The following is a 22,124-nucleotide window of genomic DNA, read 5'->3' on the forward strand; positions in this document are numbered from 1 at the left end:
CTGCAAGGACAGATACATAATTTCCATTGTTTACTGTTGGTTTATGACTATTAATACGATAAAGTTCATTCATTAAAACAATTGTATATATTTAAAAACTGGATATTGTCACACATATGCGAGTAGGAGGAAGCCGAGTGGACCAAATGGAGGTAATTACCCATCAGGGCAGGGGGTGGCAGGGTGCACTAATCCTACTTCTGTTATCTCTGTAGGCCAGATATAGGAAAATCTACCAGACACAACCTCATTGACATCACTTCCGGTCCTGGTGCCATGAACGTTGTCACTTCCGGCCCTGCGGCAATGAACGACGGCGCTTCCAGTTCCAGCCACAGATGACGGCACTTCCGGTTCCGGCCACAGATGATGGCGCTTTTGGTTTTGGCTTTTAAAGCCGCCATCATTCTACAATCTCGACAGTTCAAACTGGGAACTCAACCGAGCAATGTTGCTTATCTTTCTATTACCCAATTGTAGCCACGGATAATATATGGGTGGCTGTTCCGAACCTTTTTTCGTGTGTTGAGACTGATTCTTTTACAATATGAAAGGTTTGAGTTTGGCTGGCCGCTCCTGCTTCAGAAAAACATTCAGCTTCCCAGAACAAAAACGAAACAAATGAACTTCATGGATAAATCTATATATTACATAAAATAGCTTACTTACTTAAAAATATTAACTACTGGTTACAGGTAAATTAAACTAAAAATGCAGCATCTGGCATTAAAAGTTAAATAGTTTTGTTAGCACAGATCTAGTTTGCCATTAAAAATTCCACTTTTCTGCTGACATTTAAATGTTTACATACTGAAGAGTTATAGACTTGTTAACAACATTTAGATTGGGGTTAAAGATCTGGTGCAGTCTTAGGAGCCAGACAATCAGTAGCAAGTTTATTTAAACACCACTACATAGTAAAAACACTTTTGGAGACATTTTTTAAATAATGACTCCTATGAGGGTTATGTTTCTACTTCAGTACCTAAATTATATGCCATCGTGTTGGCTTAGCCTTGAAGTTCATCGGTCTGCATACCTCTTTTTTTAAAAAAAAAAACAAAAAAACAAATACCAAATATGGCATGCTTTGAAGCAGCAGTTACCCTTTATTACAATTTTCCTTTACAATCAGCTAGAACAAATGGGGATGCGAGTTATTCAATATTACCACTGACACCATGCTGAAGTAACAATAATCATCTTGGCTCAATGGGCACAAAAATGCATAGAATTCAATTTCCTACAAATTAAATGAAGTAAAATGTGCAAGCTCAATATATATTTAGGAGTATGCACTCTCTTTGTATATACTATGTGTATGCACATATAAACAAACACATCAGGGGTTTATACTAAAAAATAATTTATGGAACAGTTTTCTCCAGTAACTCATCCAATGAGTAGCCTGAATTCTGTCAGGATGTTCACTTTCACAACATCAAAGAGTATCTTGCTTAAGATCTTTGAATCTGCATGAAAACCTGTCACCAGATTTGGTTCCGTCAGCTAACTTTCCCTCCCTACAGTATACACCTGGGGTCCTCAAAATCAGTCCTGAATGGGCAGGAGTGGCTGCAGATTTTCATTCAGAGCTTCTTAGTTTGAAGCTAATTATTGCTGCTATTAGGGCAAGTTTTTTAGGTCTCAGTTTCAATAATTATTTTATATAGTGCTTTTCTGATCTACTCAAACCACTACATAGGCAGTGTGGAACCACTTCAACCACCACCAATGTGTAATATCCACTTGGATGATGCAACGGTAGCCATTCTTACCCCAGTATTCTCACCATGGATTAGTTATTAGGTTGTAAAGGGGTGAGAGAGATGGTTAGCCAATAAGGAACAGGGGAAGATAGCAGGCCAGAATGGACAGGCCTGTGATGGGCAACTTCTCCACAACATTAAGAAATAATTTACTCTTTAGGAAAGATGCCCAGGGATCTTATGACCACAGATAGTCAGGACCTTAGTTTTATGCCTCATACAATGGATGGCACCAATTTTTACGATACAGTGTCCCCGTCACTGCACTGGGGCATTTGGATCCACACACAGACCATGGGGTAAGCATCCCCTGCTGGGTTCAACAGGACCACTTCTAGCAGCAATTCAACATTTTGCCAGATGGTCTCTCATCCAAGTACTGGCCAGACCCAATCAAGCTCTAAGCAATGAAAGGATTAGTTATTTAAAAAGGAATACTGTATCTATGCTATGAGTAGATTATGTAAAGATACAATGGTTGGTGTATTTGAGAATCAAATCATGTCAATCATGTGGACTGCAAAACTGAACAGTCTTCTGTGAAATAGCAATGTGATAGTTAATGAACATTTAGTTTGTAAAGTGCCATGGATTGGCAATCACTACAGAATGTAAACTCTGATTCTTACAAAAATTCTTATGTTAGAGTGTGAAATTATTTTACTTTTAAAAATAAAATTAAACTGAAAGGCATCCAAACATAACTTCTTTCACTTTTTTAAATTACCATACGTTATATAACATTGAAGTTTTAATCTCTTAACTGTTACTAAAGTATTCTTTTATTAAATAAATTGAACTGTATATTTTTTTGCCACTTCTACAAAATATAAAGACTTGTCATTAGGAGCAAATAATTATAAATTCTAACTACCGTTTATATACTCGCGTTTAAGTTCTCCTACTAATAAGTTGGGGCTTGATTTTACCGTATAATTTCTGGTATTTTATAATGTCGGCCATATAAGTCGAATGCGGAAAACTCGCGCTCTTGGTCCAAAAGATTATGATATGCTAACGCCCATCTGAGAGAGTAACCATAGAGCACACTGCCCTTTTCTATGTATTGTGCCTATGTGACCACACGGTAATACCTGAACTATTCTGAAGCAACTATTGCACTGTTATGTGTTTTTTGTATCTTACACCCTCAGACACCTTTATCGTAAGAGCATTCCTTATCTATGATGGAGCGTTCGATTAGAAGAAAATATGAAGCTGGTTTTAAATTACAAGTCGTTGAAGTGGTGAAAGAAATTGGTAACCGCGCTGCTGCAACAAAATTCAATGTATCTGTGAAACTGAAGCAAGATTTCAGGAGGCAAGAAGATGTAAAAAAATAAAATAAAATAAAATAAAAAATAAAGTGTCGCATTTTTGAACGGTCGTATAAGTCGGGGTCTGATTTTACGATCGATTTTTCAGGTTTCAAGACCCGACTTATACACAACTATATATGCTAATCTAAAGGCAGAGTCACATTACGTGACTTTCAGCGATTTTCAGTTGTAGGTTTCATTTATAAAACCTTAGCGAGTCGGAGGCAGTCAGTGGCCTGCGCCGGTAAAGTATGTCACATAATGTAACATGCTCAGCGACTCACTCCAACTTGTCTGAATTTATCAGGACAAAATGCAAACAGGTTTGATTTGTTTTTTAGTTGTATGGGTGGGCTCTGTGTGCATGAGAGATGGCAACCAGTGAATTCTCATCTGGAAATACAATGTGTAGAATGCAGAGGCGAGGAATAATTTTTTGACCTGAAAAAGAGAAGAGAAGCTTATCTGTGTGATGTGTTTATTCTACATTCCACGGCAGAATGATAAAAAGAAAAAGGCAGAGACTGCAGCTGAACTCACCGTGCCTATTTCACCCTTTGTATGGCACAATCTCCATCAGGCAGCACACAATTAGCGACCACAGTTGGGCTGGAGGTTGGCACTCAGCCAGTAAATGTGACACCACCAGTGATGTTCAGTTGATTAAACTGGGAGGGTCCAGTGACGAGATCAGCTGCTGTGGTCAGCAAGTCTGAAATACCCCATGAGCACAAGACGTGTAATGCGACATCAGTTTAAAGTTAAAACAAAACATGTCAAAGCATACATGAAAAGTGGAATAAAAAATGAATAACTATAGCTGTCAAAATTGTTAAAGATCTGCAGATATTCTAATTTAACTTAAGCCAATCTTTGTTTTGTAGTAACCCTTAAATGTACCAGAATTAGCTGTTGATAATTATGGGTATGGTTTAAACAGTATAGACTGTGAAACTCATCTTTAGTGTTTTCTTTAGTTTCTGAGTATACAGTAGCTGTGAATCCCCCCTTTGCCACTGGTGCTCATGTTCAAATACAATAGTAATGTATTCCTTGTTAAAGTATTGCAAATAGGTACAGCGTGCTAAGAGGAATTCCATTTAGTAAAGCAATTACTGATATTTTATTTAAGCAAAGCTCCGAGTGAGGATGCCTACACAAGGCTGTCTTAACAGCATTATAGGCCCCTAGGCAAAGCAGTGCACTGGGAGCCCCCCCCTATGTACACAACCACTCAGCAAGTCACAACATACATATATTAGCATGGGGCCCCCGGGCAACAGCCCAGTGTGCCCATGCGTTAAGACAGCCCTGTGACCATGATAGTTAAAAGTGTAAAGTCACAGGGAAAAATTTGTCATTCTCCATTAGTTATTAACTCGGTTTCATGAAAGACTAAGTAGATTATAACCAAGCAAGCAAAGGTAGGAAGCTACGCTCAACTTCAAAGTAAAAGCAAAACACAGATGTCATAAGGCAGAAAGAGTATAAACCTACTAATTTTATGTATGGAATTTGACAACATGTACAGTCTTCACTAACTGAAATCCTGCATCAGCTCTCACTCGCATAATATTGTTGGTTTACATTACAGACATTACAAGATGAAAAAGAATTTCTCACAAAAGCATCATAAAAAACAAACCACATTGATCAATAAGGCAATAAAGAATGGCAGAATGGGGACACAATATATACTATGCCCGGAACAACATGTTATGGAAAAACACAAACCACAGCATACAGTAATCATCAAAATTTTACCCAGAAGGCCTTTCATGTTGGCTTGAATCCTGTTTATGGATAGGGGCCAGGAAGAAAGTGCATCATATAGGACATGAGACTTGTGAATTTAGGCCTTGAGATCATGTAGTCAACAAAATCCAAAGAAGTCAAGTATTTTTGTTGAGTTAGACTGATTCACAAGGGTTTAGAAAAAATGATGCACAAGGCAATGCAAACTTGAACCTGGGAAAGACACTATATAAATAAAATGTATTATTATTATTATTATAACTGACCACATCGAGAGGCAGGCACACACATGCAGAGCAGTGCATGTCTAGAGTTGTTGTAGAAGGTATGTAAACATTTAAAGTAGAGGCTTCCCACTTTAAAGATTCAGCCTAATGACAAAAAAAAAAAAAACTATATAAAATAAGGATTATTAAGTTGGGCAAAAGCACCTTATGGGATTTGCATGGAGCTACACAGAGTGTCAAGAGCAGAACTGTGACGAGCAGTCTGAAGTGCCTAACAAGAGTACGCACAAGTGTAAATGATCCCAGAACGTGATAGTCCTATAAAATCAATATAGTTATTAAGTCATTCCAAAGGACTGAATTTGACTACTGTTCATTCATAATCTTATATAAAGACGTAAAAAAAAATTGTGTACCATTTATAAATGTCTGGTAGTAATAAGAAAAATACAAAACCTCACAAAAGCAGCTATTCAAAAAGTACTGATTTCTTGAAATGGTAAACTGTATGTTAAATATGTAAATAGAAAAAAACATTATAGAATTTCAGACTGCTAAAAACATCTCCTAGTATGGGAAACAGTCCTTCCCTTGTATCTTATCAGACAACCCTATGCTACATGTCCAGCATGTTTAAATTGAAGTTGGAGATGAAGAAATAAGATATTCATTGGCAGAAGTACAGGAAAAGAAACCAGACAGAGTCTCTGCCCCAGAGGTATTATTTTATTTACCTTCTTGATGCACAGATGACACTGCTGTTGATGCTAGTAAAAAAAAAAAAAAAATCACTTGTATTGTTCAAACCAATAACAGGCAGGGCACGTGACCACTTCAAAACATTAATAATGTTGTTTAAATAAGTTACCGTGTAGCAGACAGACAGATTCTTTTCCTAGTGGCTCCAACAAGACTTGGCGGGAGATGCCTTTGCACTCCAATCAATTGTCTCTGCTAACATGACAAATGAAGTATAAGAAGAATGAGCCAAAATTCTTTAACACCCCAGGTACCGACTAAGAGATGGGGTGGGGGGAAAAAAATCTAGAGGGCCAGCTGGGACATTTCTATTACCGGTTAGATGATAAAACCATATTAAATATCCAGGCAGGTCAAAATAAATAACTTAATAAAACAGTTGCTAACTCAGCATGACTTAAAAAAATAAAAATAAATGAAAAAACAAAAAGCATTAAGTGGCTAGTAAACCCACCAGCCATGACTGAAAGTAGAGTAACAGCTGCTCTTATACAATAACCAGCAAATTCTGGCAAAAATGATATCACAGAGTTCGTTGCAAAGCAGGTGTTGCCTGTGTATGCCACTAAATGAGGTCCTAAATTAAGATGCATAAATGTTAGTTAACTAAAACTAAATCCTCTTTTGGCATAAAACAGACTTTTTTTTTGTTTTCCTTTTATTTTTTGTAATGCTGCTTTGTTTAATGACTTTAAAACAAAGGAAGTACTACACATTGGTCATAAAAATGCTGCTGATCTGCCCCCCCCCCCCCCCTTACTAAATTTACAATGCAGGGATATAATGTACTCTGTTGTGCACAATTCCTGACACATGTACGTGCATTATTTAAATGTAAAAAAAAATGCTGTAAAGAGAAGATACTTTAAAAATTTTAAAGTCATAAGTTTGTAAATGTCAAAAAATTACTAGGAATAGTAGTAGAGACAGTGTAAAAAATCCAGTCTGAATCAAATCAATATTGGGTGTGACCACCCTTTGCCCTTAAAACTGTCCCAGTTACCTTCGGTACAAAGCTGTGCCTTTTAAAATAATAAATCTGGCTGGTCATTTATTTCAAGCATCTTGAAGAACTTGACCCAATTCTTTCTCAGACTTTGGCTGGATTGCTTGCTTTCGTCTTTCTAAGTCTTGCCTTGATGATGTTGAGATTTCTGAGGAGGCCATAATGGCTGTTCCAGAAATCTTTGTTATTTTTTTTTCTTGATGAACTTGGCTATGTTTGGGGGGCCATTGCCCTGCTGCAGAATGAAGCTGGGACCGATCAGACGTCTCCCTGATGGATGAGAATTTGCTTGTACTTCTCAACACTGAGAATTCCATTAATTGTGACAATATCACAGTCTCCATTTGTTGAAACCCAACACCAAACCTACAAGAGCCTCCCACATGCTTCACTGTTGGCTACATTCATCCATCTATGTAGCGTTCGTTAGTTCTTCCATAGACAAACTACCTCCTGATGGGAGTCCAAAATTTCAAATGTAGACTAGTCAGTGCAGAGCAGCTGCTAAGACAGTTCACAACTCTACTCCTTGTGTTTCTGTGGGTAGGTGAGCATGTTGGCTTTGTTTCCACTTCAGAGGAATGGCAGTTTGACAGCAACTTGTCCAAGAAGACCACGTCTCTGGACTATAGAGGGGTGTACTTAGGACTTCCTTAGTGTGATGAGGTGACTCAAACTATGTTAAAGCAAATCTGAAACTTTTAAAATGAAAATATTTCTCACAATTTTTAAAGGTAGTATATAAATAAGGCACTGGACGTGTATAGTATGTGACTGTTCAACTTTACACTTAACTTTTTGTATTATTTTTTAACATTAAAAAATAGTAAGTAACATGAAAATGCCATCCTTACCAAGGTGCAGCCTGAGGTAATTACCTTGTAGTATTGGGCTCTTCTACAGACAAACGACCTCTTGATGAAGTCCACAATTTCAAATTGCTGCCTGAGGTGATTACCTCGTAGCCTCACCCAGTGCTGAAGATGGCCACATTTTGTCCTGTTTCAATGCTCCCTCTTACACTGGTGTAAGAATTGATTATTTGACGGTTAAACCGTCACATCTGCCCTTCCCTTTCCTTTTCCCAGTTTGATTCCTTCAGCCCCCATTTTTGTTTCAGTTAATCAGTTTGGTTCCATCAACTCATTATGTCACTGATTACTACCTCCTGCTTGTTATCTTTGTTGAATCATGCACTGAGCTACAGTATACAGTTACAAAGGAAAGGTGGTCTGCTACTTAAGGTTACTTTCTTTAACAAAACTCAAACATATCTATATAGCATTTAATAATTTAGAAAATTAATGTTTGGACATCTGAAATTTGCACTTTTCTACCAATACACTAATGCAGAAGACAAAAAAAATATCTGGGGGTTCTTAACATTTTTGCACAGTACTGTATATACTTCACATTATATTATATTATATTATATTATATATATATATATATATAAATATTATATATATATATATATATATATATAAATAAATAAGAAGAGGTCACCATATTCACTATACCCATAACTCTCTGAAAGCAAAAGATACTGCATTTCTTAGGAGACATCATAGTTCTCAAAATGAAAAATATTAGTATGTTCGAGCCAATGGCCTGCTGTACATTTCAGTTACTTCAATAAGTACATAATATACATTATAAATGGCTATCTGTAATATAAATTGAGGAACTGCAAATTAAACAACACAACCGCTGCCTGGCAAGCAGTTTAAGAAGTGTGTGTTTAGTTTAGCATGTCAAACCCACCACATGCATGAGGTGACTGCTTGGATGAGACACTTTCAGCATCTCAGAGACTGTTGCCATATACTGTACATCCATATACCCTGATAACCACAACAAAACATTTATTTCTGTAGCACATTTTCATACAAATGGTGTGGCTCAAACTGCTTTACAAGATGAAGGAGGAAAAGTTTATTTTAAAAAAATACATATATATAAAAATAAGATTAGGTAATACTAAGTAACAAAGAATAAAGTAAGGTCAGATGGCCAGGAGGATTGAAAAAAGAAAAACTCCAGAGGGATGGAGAAAAAAAAAGAATAAAAAATAACGCTAGTTTATTAATGTTCAACTATTCTTCATTACGTATTTTAATAGTTATAAAGAATTCTGTGTAGAGACTTAATATTTAGGCGGCACGGTGGCGCAGTGGGTAGCGCTGCTGCCTCGCAGTTGGGAGACCTGGGGACCCGGGTTCGCTTCCCGGGTCCTCCCTGCGTGGAGTTTGCATGTTCTCCCCGTGTCTGCGTGGGTTTCCTCCGGGCGCTCCGGTTTCCTCCCACAGTCCAAAGACATGCAGGTTAGGTGGATTGGCGATTCTAAATTGGCCCTAGTGTGTGCTTGGTGTGTGGGTGTGTTTGTGTGTGTCCTGCGGTGGGTTGGCACCCTGCCCAGGATTGGTTCCCTGCTTTGTGCCCTGTGTTGGCTGGGATTGGCTCCAGCAGACCCCCGTGACCCTGTGTTCGGATTCAGCGGGTTGGATAATGGATGGATGAATGGATGGACTTAATATTTAGAAAGAAAAAAAACTCTTTCAAAAAACAGCTCTGTATTCGGATTCTTATAATCACTATGTTTTTTTAGTTTAAATACCAACTGGCTCTGTTATGTTATCAGGTCAGTTCCTCAGTGGTGTAAAGTTTAACAACTGCTACCCAGCAGTCCTCGGCCCAGCACTGCTTGTATGAAGTCTGCACGGCCCACCCTTGTCTATACAGTTTATTTCTGAATTGCCTTTCTACCAAGTCTCAAAAATTAAGTTCAACTTTAAGTTTACCCCCCAGACACAAGTGGGTTTTTTCGTTTTATTTAATCCTTTTGTTGTTATTTAGTTATTTTTGTAAATATTTTTGTTTTCTTTGTTCTATACTATTTCTTACTGAATATTGTTTACTAATCATTTTGTATTTTAAATTATGTGGAGTATGGATTTATTAGTTCTTTTATGTATGTACCTGATCTCCCTGCAACATTAGTGAACACTTCTTTTATTGGCTCTCTCTTTTTTGAGGATTTCAATATCCAGTCCTATCCTTACTAATTGTTCTTTATTATCCTCCTAATACAACAGATGCAACTGAACTATGGAATCATTTAAAATCTCTGTCCTGTAGTCAGTCACTCTTGTGGGCAATGTAACATCTTCAGTGATATTCCTACATGTAGCCTTATGTTATTTGCTCTTGACTCTCTTCTAGAATTGCGTGCTTTTGTGTTTTTTAACCCCTCTTTTTTCTTACTCTGATTCAGAACTTTGTGCTTAATGTATTAATATATTACTTGGCACTTAATGTGTAACATTAGTTTGTATCCTTTGTTACTAATTTCATCTTTTTCTGTACTATTATGCTGTGTGTACCTGTTGAATGATTTGCAAAATGCTTAGAGCACAGGAAAGGCCTCATACCAATAAATTGTATTTTTTTCCTGACTTTTCAGGTTTTTGAACTTTGGCTTGCTAATAGGATTAGAAGTTTAGAATATGGACTGATTTTAATGTTTAAGTCAATTCAATTTTGATTTTGTTCTTGGTTTTTTGAAAGTCTTGAAATATTAAGGACCTGTTTTTATCACTTTGACCCAGGGATCTTTCATGATTCCCCTTTCCCATTTCTTGTTTGAAATAGAAGATTTTTAGTCCTTTTCTCCTTTATGATTTGTAAAGGCCAAAAGTGCACTTATGGAGTTTGGAGAACGGAATAGTTTGGGGTCTAAACCTCAGGAGAGCATTAAGAGCTAGTTTTGTATTTTAACCCTCAGTCTACGATTTTTGAGAGCCAGGCAGTTCATAACACACACAATACATAATAATATTTTACTTGTATGTCTCACTCAGACTACAGTATAGTACAAACACAGATAATAAATACATATATTAAAAACACACATCAGGTACTTTCATGCAGTAGACACAACAGGTAGCTGTTGTGTAGCCAAGACAATGCTAGAGTGGCTTCAGAACAAGTCTCCGACTGTCCTGGAGTGGCCCAGCCAAAGCCAAGACTTAAACTCCATAGAACATCTGGTGAGAAACTTGAAGTTGGAAGATTACAGATGCCTCCCATCCAGTCTAACAGAGTTGGAGACAGTTTGTCAGGAAGAATGCGATTAACTGCCCAACCTCAGCTGTGTAAAGCTTGTATAGACTAACCCAAAAAGATCTAAAAGTGTAATTGCTGCCAAAGGAGCTTCTACAAACTAGTGAGTTAACAGTCTGAATACTAAGAATGAGAGGTTTCACTTTTGATTTTTAATAAAATTTGCAAACCTTTCTGAAAAAGTTTTCACTTTGTCATTATGGGTTACTGAATGTGGACTGTTGTGCAAAAACTACAAAATTATCTACTGTATATACTAGCGGATAAGTTCTCCTGCAGATAAGTCGGGACTTGATTTTATCATATAAATTTCTGGTATTTCATAATGTTGGTGGTATAAGTCGAATACGGAAAACTCACGCTATTGGTACAAGAGATTAAGACATGCTAACACCAACCTGAGAGAGTAACCATGGGGCACCCTGCCTTTTTTTTTCTATGTGGATGCAGCAATGTGTCGCATCAGCGTGTGCTCCTAACCTCTCTCTCTATTGTGCCTACGTGACCACACAGTAATACCCGCACTATTCCGAAGCAATGTTTGCACTGATTTGTGTTTTTTGTATCTCACACCCTCATACACCTTTCTCGTAAGAGCATCCCTCATCTACGATGGAGCGTTCAATCAGAAGAAAATATGAAGCTGGTTTTAAGTTAAACGTCGTTAAAGTAGCGAAAGAAATTGGTAACTGTGCTGCTGCAACAAAATTTAATGTGTCTGAGAAACTGATTTGAGATTGAGAGGCAAGAAGATGTTAAAAAAAAAAAAAAAAAAGTCACATTTTTGAACGGGCATATAAGTCGGGGTCTGATTTTATTATTGATTTTTTAGGTTTCAAGACCCGACTTATACGTGAGTATATGCGGTATTCAAAATTAAATCTATAGCATGAAATGTGCAGAAAGTGGATGGGCCCAAATACTTTCTGAATTCAGTGTGTGTGTGTATTAATGTGTGTCCTCAAAAGGAAGCTGTATACCTGCAATAGTTTTAGATGTCTTAAGACATTGGTGGGCTGTTTTAAAGATACCCAAAATGGTAATATCTATTTTTAGGTCACCAGTAACCTAAAATTGACAATATTAAATTCTGTGCAGTGTGTTCTGCAACAAAGTAGTTACCTATACACAGTTCCATCCTGTCTTGTACACAGGTTATTCTCCAGTTTCTGTTGCCCTGGACTGGATTAAACATCTTTGGAAATACATCAAAGAGCACATATCAACAGGTGACATACATACAGATTTGCAGCAGCATGTAAAAAGGGTAATATAATGTTTTATTCTTACAATAGAATTTAAGTTAAATGTTTATCAATAAATTTGCTTTTTTGTCTATTGTACTTTAAAGAAAAAAGAATTAAATATAAAATCTAAAAAATAAAGGCTGCTGTGTTAAATGTTTCTTTCATAATGTAGGAGGTTTCAGACAAACATTATCTGTCCCACCAGCTAACACAAAAGTTGTAAAATGCCGAGTTCATCATAGTCCATAGCAATTTACTAGCTGCTCACATAGAAGCTGGAATATGTTGCCAAGAGGAAATGTATAGAATAAATAAGACAGAGTATATGCAAAATATTAAACAAAAGCAAACTGTATCAAATGAAATGGAAGACATACTGCAGAATTAATGTAGTAAGGCCACAAGGGCATTGGCTACAAATGGAGAAAACGAGATTTATCACTCACAGTGGTCGAATATTCTATATTTTTTCCACTGTTTCAAGGTCATGTGTGACAAAAACTGCAAACTTTTGCACAATACCACACTTTACAATCCTAGAGACCAAAACTTTGTGCTTGACAATTGATTTACACGCACCGATGATTAAAGAAAAGCAAAACCACAGCGAGGCCAAAGCCACACTTTCCCTAGCTTATACTTGTTCAAAAGACTATTTAATTTCTCTTTATGGATTTTTAAAGCCCTAGAGACTTCCTTTGTAAGAATCTGTGGAATGAAGCAAACTGTGCAAGACCTTTTATAAAAGGCGTAAAAATACCACACAAATCAGATTTTTTAAACTAAGCGTGTCTTGGTAATAGGCTGGATTTAAGCATGCAAAGGCTATTAAAATTTTACTGCTTTCCTACAGCAAAATAATTGTGGAGAGCAATAACTCAGCTGGTTAATGCAATCTATTGCATATATTTGTTGAATTTAAATTGGTCACCTTTGCATCTAACATTTAGAAGTTACTTAGATATTATGTAAAACGTATTGTCATATTAGGCTTATTTTAAAGGCAAATTGAATATTATACATATTAATCATGTATAATTACTGTATATTTATATTCAGATGTCATTTGTGTCATTTGGTGGTGCTGGTTGTGGCAGAGTGTGGATTTAAGGGAGGCACTTAGTTCTGGCTGCTGTTCAGTAAAAGTAATGCATGCTCAATTGGAGCTAAATCAGTAAACTGATTTGGCCAGCCTAAAACTTCCCACTCCCCCCCCCCCCCCGATAAAGTCCTTGGTTGCATTGGCGGGGGTTTCTGGCCGACTATTCTACTGTATGATGGCACATGGAACAATGGTTCTGCACTCATTTTCTTAATCAGGCATACAAGATGTTCCAGCATGCCTCTGAAATCTTTCTGGTGTTAACAACATTATTTGCATCATTAATAAAAATGAGTGAGCAATTCAGAGGTTGCATAAAGTAGCCAAACGTTCCTGTACTGTATGTCACTGCACCGACCATGGGAGAATCAACAGTTTGCTCTTACAGAACTTTAACTTGCCTTCTCAGTGGTGGAAGTTTTTATCTGTTCATGACATTTTTTCCAGTACTCTGCTATCCAAACATTTTTCCAATCCAGCACTTTAGTTTTTAGTTTCACTACAGAGTGGACTTTATCATTCAACCAGGGAAGTCTTTGGTGAAGAAGCTGTTCATGGCTTCTTTACTCTTGTCCCATGGAGGTTAGTAATGATTTCGCTTTAAAGTTCACTTTTTCATTTTTAGTGCTTTTATAAAGTAAAAACTGACAAGCACGTGAGCATCGGGTGTGTTGCATGGTTTTGGGTCTGACTGTAATGCTTACTGAGAAGGATTTGGGTGTGATATTTAGCACAAAAATGTTGTGTTTTATTTATTTCTGCGTGAATTTCCTGTGTAACCAAAATATTCGGCACCCATTGTGTTCTGAACAAGTAACCAAGGGAGCAAAGAGATAATTACAGTTACATATAATTTAAGAATCAATCAATTAGAAGTTTCTCTTTAGAGATAAATGTGTCTGTCAAAGGCTTAATATGTTAGCTATTTTGATACCTTTAGATAATATCAAATAAATGGCATATCCTAATATCATACCTACTAATCTATGTGCTGATTGGTTTAAATTTAAATAATTCATATGACACGTAAACAAATTTATTTTAGATTCTTACTCTGACAGGTAAGGTGAAGTCAATTCTTTCAAGTTTGGAGTAAGAGACGTCCCATTTTATGAAGGCGACTCAAGACATTTCTTTATTTACTGAACATCTTCCCTGACAGATTCAATCTTTAACACTATTTTCATTTGCCCTAGAATGGAGGAGAACTCTCCAGAAGAACTACTGGCATTACTTTCTCTTTTGAATCGTCAGCCCGCTGCTTCTGCTTCCTCCAGTACAAATCCTCCCTAACCCCTGACCCCCCCCCCCCCCCCCCCATATTATTATATTGGACAAGACCTCTGACGAGAAGAGTTAGATCTTTTCCTGTAAGGAAATCTCCTTTAACTGGCTGTGAAGATCCTACCTGTATATGTCACTAGTGATGCTTATGTGCATTGCTGCTGTTTTGTTCATCTTTTCACAAATGGACATTAAACAGGGTCACCTATGGTGCCCCAACGCTTTACCCATTTCTCTTTTCATCTTTACACTACACATTTTGTTTTCCAAAACTAGTCTGCTGGTATACAATTGCAAATTACACCAGCGCTTTTTTCAATTTTGAATGAATTCACCTTTTCTTCCAGCATCCGAATTGCTTAATTTTCTTTCCGTTGACTATTGAAATCTTCATGTTATTTTAAACCTACTAACTCCTCAGGGGGACAGGATGTAGAAAAATAATGACTAAATCCACAAATACATAGTCACAACTCTTTTGTGTAGGCACAAACAATGCAGACAGCAACACCCAACTCTCAGCTTTGACATATGAAAGGATGGAAAATACAAAATTGTTACAAAGGTTAGACATTTTTCTATAGAAATGCCTATAAATAATAATAAAAAAGACAATTTCCACTTTCCACTTCATATTAACTTTTTCATATTAACCTGAAATTGCTGCAGTAAATGTATTAAATAGTGAATTAAATCTCTGCAAGCTTCACAGTATTTCTGGGTTTAAGGGATAGTTGAATGTAATCACTTTTAAAAACTTCTTGTTTGTTCCTGCTGGTCGATTGTAAAAAGATGACTAGCCTCGCTGTAGGAGAATTCTAGGAATACTTAACAAAACATGGGAATGGAAGGGGGTGGGGAAGCGGTGTTAAAAAGAACACATTCCGCTTAAGGAATGCAAGTTAGTAAAAGGTTAAAGCAACAAAAATATATTTATTTTAATTTCTGACCTGGTTCAGTCCAAACTTATTTCAAACAAGTTTTGGTCCTTCTTAATGGGGAAAGAAAAAAGAGATAATAAATTAAGAGGAGCATGTTACTCTTACCTACAAAACAAACAGTAGAATACTTTTTAATCCTTTTAAATTGTTTACCTACATTGTTCGAATGTTTACTTTTGAATCGCTTATCCCTCAGCTCATCACACTAAAATAGATTTTTTTTTTTTTTTAATTTTTTATTCTTCAGGTTAAAAAAATAGATTTGGTTCATTTCACCAGCTTTCCACTTCTCAATGAATTTTAATGAAATAGATTTAATCTACTATTAAACATATGGTAAGAGTTATGGGAAATTCAAGTTCAAAAGATGAAAAAAATTCCACTTGGAACTAAAATCCAACAGAAAGCACTACACGGTGCCTTCAATCCCATTGACAGAAACCTGGTAAACACCACCACAATGTTGTTCATTCCATGGCGCACCTTCTCTTCAAAGAGTATTTCATATTTTAACACACATACTGCTGCTGAGAATTTAAAAATCCAGAGAAAGAACTACCATTTAAACGAAGATAATTGTAATAAACTAAAAGAAAAATATCTTTTTGAGCCTCAGTTGCTTTCAGATTAATTGACCATTGTGCAAAAATGGGCCACCGAGTAGAATACACACCTCATCATCAAAGCCCTTAAAGGTATCAACCAACCCCAGTTGCAAGAAACTCTTGTAAAGGCTGAATAAGACTACACAGTGTAGCGACCCTGGATCTGGGCCTGTGAGACACACTCCTTAGGTGACCGAGAACTGCCCGAGAGGATAGGGATACCTTGAGAATCTGGCTATAAGGCAGCCTCGTGAGAAACGTGTCGCAGATACAGCATTTAGACAGCACTTTGATATTTTCTCTCGGTGCAAAAGGCCATTGGCCCAGTTACACGGCCGCCAGCAAGCCTCGGATGTTGGGTCAGCTCATGAAGCCTGGAGTTAGTATGGCATGCAGGTTGGCTCTGATCCTGGATAAGGAGAGCGAGATGGAGCTAGGCGGCATTTGTGAGTGGATTAAGCAATTGGGAAGCAGGGGTTGCTGCTGAAAACCTGAGTGGCATTGCAGAATTGGGCGCTGAAGAAGCCAAATGGTCCTTTTTAGGACCGCTCACTAGCAATTGGCATAAAGAGGCTAACTGCATTCCTCCCTATTCATATCCCTCCCTCAAATTGTACAATATTTGAGTTGTACAAATATTATTTACAAGGCTGTGTGGACGAGATGCCACATCTGCAATGAAATTTTGAAGCCATGTTTTGTACAAATAATAAGTACATTAGAGTTTTTCTCAAAGCCATGATACAGGAAAAATATATCTTTCATCATTGCAATCGAACCATTTCCTGTTTGTGTTACTGTGCAGAGAGAGGGTCACCAAATTCAGATGAAATGTGGATGACAAATGGTTTCCTTCTATATAGATGACTTTGTATCTCTAACTTGGGCTTTTCATTTCCACTTCAAAAGTGGTTAGAAAAATAATGAATGCTACCAGAAGAATCTGCAGTTCTAGATAAATTTGAGTAAAAGAAAGAATATGAGAAAAACATGTTTATTATTACTACTGACATGGTGTAGTCTTAATAATACAAGTTGAGTTCTAGGTAAAGCAAAATTGTGGTAAATTTTAGGTGAGACAAAAGAACATTCTCACTGCTATACATTAGCATAATGACCAGGTTGTAATCGTAATGTAGAACTTCCATGTCCCACGGCACAGCACACTTTTAACATTCTAACATGGGAGATCAAAACTTCTGTTAAGGTTAGAAATGTTATCCGGAGGCTGTTCATTCTGAGACATTTAGCACTACAATTACCAAAGCCTACGAAAAAACTCGTAAACCCGGCCCACCTTAAATCTGTTCACACCTCTCTGTCAGCGTCTTTTGTTTTGTAAATGTGTCGATAAGCACAATCAGCAAGCAGGCTGTTACCCCATCCTCCCACTGCAGCAGAAACGGCAAAAGGCTCTCCCAGCTCAAGCCTCGTTTATGTGGGAGTCAGGTACCGGGAGCTGTATAGGCTAAATAATTCATTGTTATTTGGAACACATGCATTTCATGTGTGTTCCGTGTCTACAAAGATCTATGTAAGTGTAGCATGACAGAAGTGTTGAACACATACTTAAGAGACAAACTTTTTTCATGTTTAAGTACTAACCACAAAATTTTGACATGAAGTGTATAATGTGTGAAGACTGAAGTCCAAATATAAAATAAGCACTTTCACAAAAGGTACAGGTTTAACAAAACAAGTGTGCTTTTATTCAAGACTATAACCGAAGAAAAAGATATCAGGTTAGTGTACTTCACTGTCACGACTGTTTTGGTAGTACAGCAGTAAAAACTGCTGACTTATAATGACTTATAATCAAGAGGTTGCAGGTTCAAGCCTTTCCGTGTCCCAAAATTTTGAGTAGTGAGCTGCTCTTATTGTTACTATTATACAATAAAAACATACATTTGATTATTTTTTGTTCAATTTTATTCTCTGTTAAAGAAATCTGGAATGTCACAAAAAGCAATAAACCAAATTTACATTTTTTGTTGGTGGAATTTTGGCCTAGTCTTTCACTATATTGAAACATGGCATTGTATCGGCTAAGGACAAATATCAGCCTCAGAGAGTGTTGTGTGCACCACTTCTAAAAAATCATTACATTTCATCTTCCACACTTCGATTTGATCTTTCACTCTAGTAAAGCAGCTTCTCAGACATTGAAGGAAGAAATTTATTAAAGCTGTGTGCACAGTAGCATGCTGTTTGGGAGTGACTCTTAGCTGAAGGAGGCAAAACTGAAGTTAGGGAGAACCGCAAAGAAAATGATGTATAGTATGGTGTGTCATGGAAAGAAAGGAAGGGAAATGCAGAGTTAAGAGGAAGACCTGGTATGGAGGCAACAGGTATTGTGCTGAAGAGACACAGTCTAAGGCAGTTTGGGCAAGTGGAGTATGACGGAATGAACAAGTGGGCAGTAAATGAGGTGGGGAGGGGTGTTGCGGCCTAGAGGTGGTGGCAATGGATGACATTTACAAGAATGGGTATCACCCCAAAAGATGTTCAGTACTTCTGGGAGTGGAGGAAAAAAGATTTAGGGTACAACATGTAAATGCAAGTAAACCAAGAAAATGGAAGTTAAATTAGTGTTGATGATTAATGTACTTCTTTTTAGAGGCGCAACAGATTCCACAGAGTACATTAACAGTGACTTATTTTTTTGTAGATAGCTTTTATCACTACAAAGGACTCCCCTGTCCAATTACATAGCTTTCATCCTTTCAAACTTATTTAAAAAAAGTAATGTTTAATACAAATAATTAACATGACTAACAAGTCCAGCTTGTAAAACTGTCTGGGGTACACCCAAAATAAAGCAAAACTATTTTAAAAGTGGATCCAGACCAGGGCCACACTTTGAAATGTGCTATTAAAATGCTCAAGGCAATATGTGCAGGCTCAACAACATTACATAGAACTTTACTTTTCCAAACAATTTTAAACAGATTTCGCAAAAAAGTATCTGATACCTATAACATGATGTTTAAAAAAATGCACATTATGATACTAATAGACTAAACACACATAAGCAAAAAAATTCCTCTCAAGAAATTTGAAAATAAAGCAATTCTTTGTTATTTTCAGCCATTCTTGACCAAACACAAAATGCAATTTTATTTCACTTAACCTAGAGTAAACCACTAGCTGAGGCAAATGGTATCATTCTGGTGTCTTTCATCCAAGTTTCCAAACTTGGGCCCCAATACAAGTGCATCGCTTTGTGTAAATTAAGACAATGGCAGGTAGGTGTTAATTATGTACAAATGCTTTCTGGAAGAAAAGTGTTTCATTCTAAAATCTGCACCTTGGAAAAGATCCAAAACACTTAAAGAAACAAATTCTGTTATGAAAAGATAAAAGAGCACATTGATATACAGGCTTGTGTGAAAGTATAAAAGATCAAACATTTATGGTGGCACATATTGCCAAACATTACTCTTCAGAGAAGTCGAAGCAGCTGCCAAAATGCTGTGCCCTTAATGACATTACCAGGAAAGGTAGGCAGACCTGTAATATCCTCCGACTCCGAGTCTGCATTACAAAGGAAAAGTCAGATGAAGAAAAAAAAAAAAAAAAGAAAAAAGCATACAGCAGCAGGAATTTGTGGGAATGTTAAAACACCCAGCCAATAGTGTGTATACGCATGTAGATCAAGTACAACTAAAAACCACAATTCAATTGGGAACACTGGCCTGCATAAATCTCAAAAAATCTAAAAACAAAGATAGACTTGGTGGCACCACATTCATTTTTGCAGGATGTCTACAAGAATTATTCCTTTTGCTTAACTATGACTATATGGTTAGTTGAGAGAATCACCTCTTCTTGCCCCTCTACTTACTCCCACAGTAGTTTTGGGTGTGTCAGTCAAATGGGTACATTAGAGAAATAACCCTAAACAAAGAAATATAGAAACAAAAAAATTACATACCTTTCTTGTAAGATAAGTTTGTTTTCTTTTTTCCACAAATCCTTAAAATCTGTGCAAAATTCATGCCAAACTGTGAAGAATGTATTCGGAGACACTTCTTTTTCTCCCATTTTGGGTTTTACAGAAAAGTACACTGTCAGTTCCAAAAAGCTGCAATAAAAATGACAAAGTAATTTTCACACTAAATATTTCAAAAATGCAAAAACACAGATTTGGGGGAAGTGGTGTAGTTTAAAAAAAATAGAATATATATTAGCATCCATGATTTAATAACTTACATATAGTATTAAATTCTCATTATGTCCTTAAACACCGTAAGAACATTTGGACAAAATTCTAAATAAACATACACAGAGCTAGCATGACAAAAACTAAAGTGCTTACATCAATGTGTTATTTATTTTTTATCAAGGAAAGTTATTTTTGAGCATGGGAAAAAGATCTTAAGTAGTACATCCCCACTCTGCTAAATACAAACATCTCCCATCCATTTATAGGTATGTTTGAATAAAATATGAGAAGCACCTACTGCAATAGCCCTCTCTGTCTGTCTGACTTATTACAACAACTCGGAGGCCCAGAGTGGACCGATTCTGTTGAAATTGGGCACCCTTATTCTTCAAAGAAATTTGTTGAGACAGTTTAATTTTTATTGAGATATTTCTAACAGATCATGTTTTACAAGGTTATGAAATTTTAAAATCTCCAATTAAAAAAGCACGGTAAAATCTGCAAATCCATCTGTCTTAAAACAAAGAAACATCTTGTGCGACTTCAGCTGCGAAATAGTATCCTGTTTCAATTTTACCTTGACAGCAGTTACATCAACTTCTAGGTTTTCCTTTTTCTCTCATCCACCCGCCACATGGATCTCCAATACAATGCCAGGAAAAGGGGGTGAGCGTGCAAGCAGCTCATACAACAGCACCCTTCTCCTGCTGCTTTAGCTAAGTTAACCCCCGCTCCCCCCAAAAAAAACCAAACAAAGCCACTATTCTGGAAGGAATGGATGAGGAAAGCAAATACATAAGCATATATAAGACTGAATTGGCTGAGCTAACATCTGTAGATTATTATTGAAAAGAATCGACGTTATCAACCTGGAGATGAATTACACAGGAAAGATGCAGCTTTCCTAGTCAATACACACACGGGGTGGGTTTAGAAAGAGAACTGCAACTGATATTTGGGCAGAAGATCGCAGCCACTCATTCAATAAGAACCACACTGTGATGTTCAGTTCCTATGGTACATGAAGAGACTAATTATGCTGCACATAGCAAAAATGAAGCAGAACTACAGCTTGTGCCGGCCTGAAACAGCTGCTCAGCCGTAAAACGTACAACAAAGACAGAGTATGGGGTTACAGTTGTTACTATATATCTTGAGAGTTAAATTTAAATCTTTAAGATTAGTGTCTTCTTTGATATTCCTGTCATACTATAAATCAATTTCTTTCCACAATCCTATTTATTTAATCTAAAAGAACTACTGTGCTTTAACTAATATTAATAGCCAGATGGGAAACTTATTTTTCTCTTGGTAATTATTGGGTACTACTTTATACTGGGTATACTTTCAAAAATGTGTTATTGAAGAAAATTGAACAGCAATTAGTCACAGACCACCAATAATACACTTGAATCAATGCCATTTTTGCATCTCTTCAATTGGAATTTGCTATCCATGAAAGCTATTTAGGCTACATTTTTAACTGCATGACATTGTAAATTACTGTTAAAAAGCAGGTATTTAAAGTATTCTATCAATCATATTAATTGTATTCTGCACTGATCAGCCATAACATTAAAACCACCTTCCTTGTCTCCTTTGTGCCATCAAAACAGCTCTGACTCGTTGAGGTATGGGCCCCAAAGTCCTCTGAAGGTGATATGTGGTATCTGGCACCAAGACAGAAGCAGCAGATCCTTTAAGATGCATACTGCAAGGTGGGGCCTCTCTGGATCGGACTTGTTTATCCCAGCACATCCCATAAAAGCTTGGTCCAATTCAGATGTGTTTAATTTGGAGGTCAAACCAGCACCTTGAACTCT

The 22,124-nt window shown here is 36.8% G+C and overlaps 1 protein-coding gene across 1 annotated transcript in view; it reads right to left on the reverse strand.

Moving 5' to 3' along the window:
- Positions 1–22,124, reverse strand: part of fmn2b (formin 2b) — a 293,106-nt gene that overhangs the window by 23,568 nt on the left and 247,414 nt on the right. The window contains exon 16 of the mRNA XM_028820569.2: positions 20,071–20,220. Coding sequence (XP_028676402.1) covers positions 20,071–20,220 — 150 coding nt within the window. The remainder of the gene's footprint in view (positions 1–20,070; positions 20,221–22,124) is intronic.

The sequence above is a fragment of the Erpetoichthys calabaricus genome, chromosome 15 (assembly GCF_900747795.2).
Source record: "Erpetoichthys calabaricus chromosome 15, fErpCal1.3, whole genome shotgun sequence".
Taxonomy (NCBI): Eukaryota; Metazoa; Chordata; class Cladistia; order Polypteriformes; family Polypteridae; genus Erpetoichthys; species Erpetoichthys calabaricus.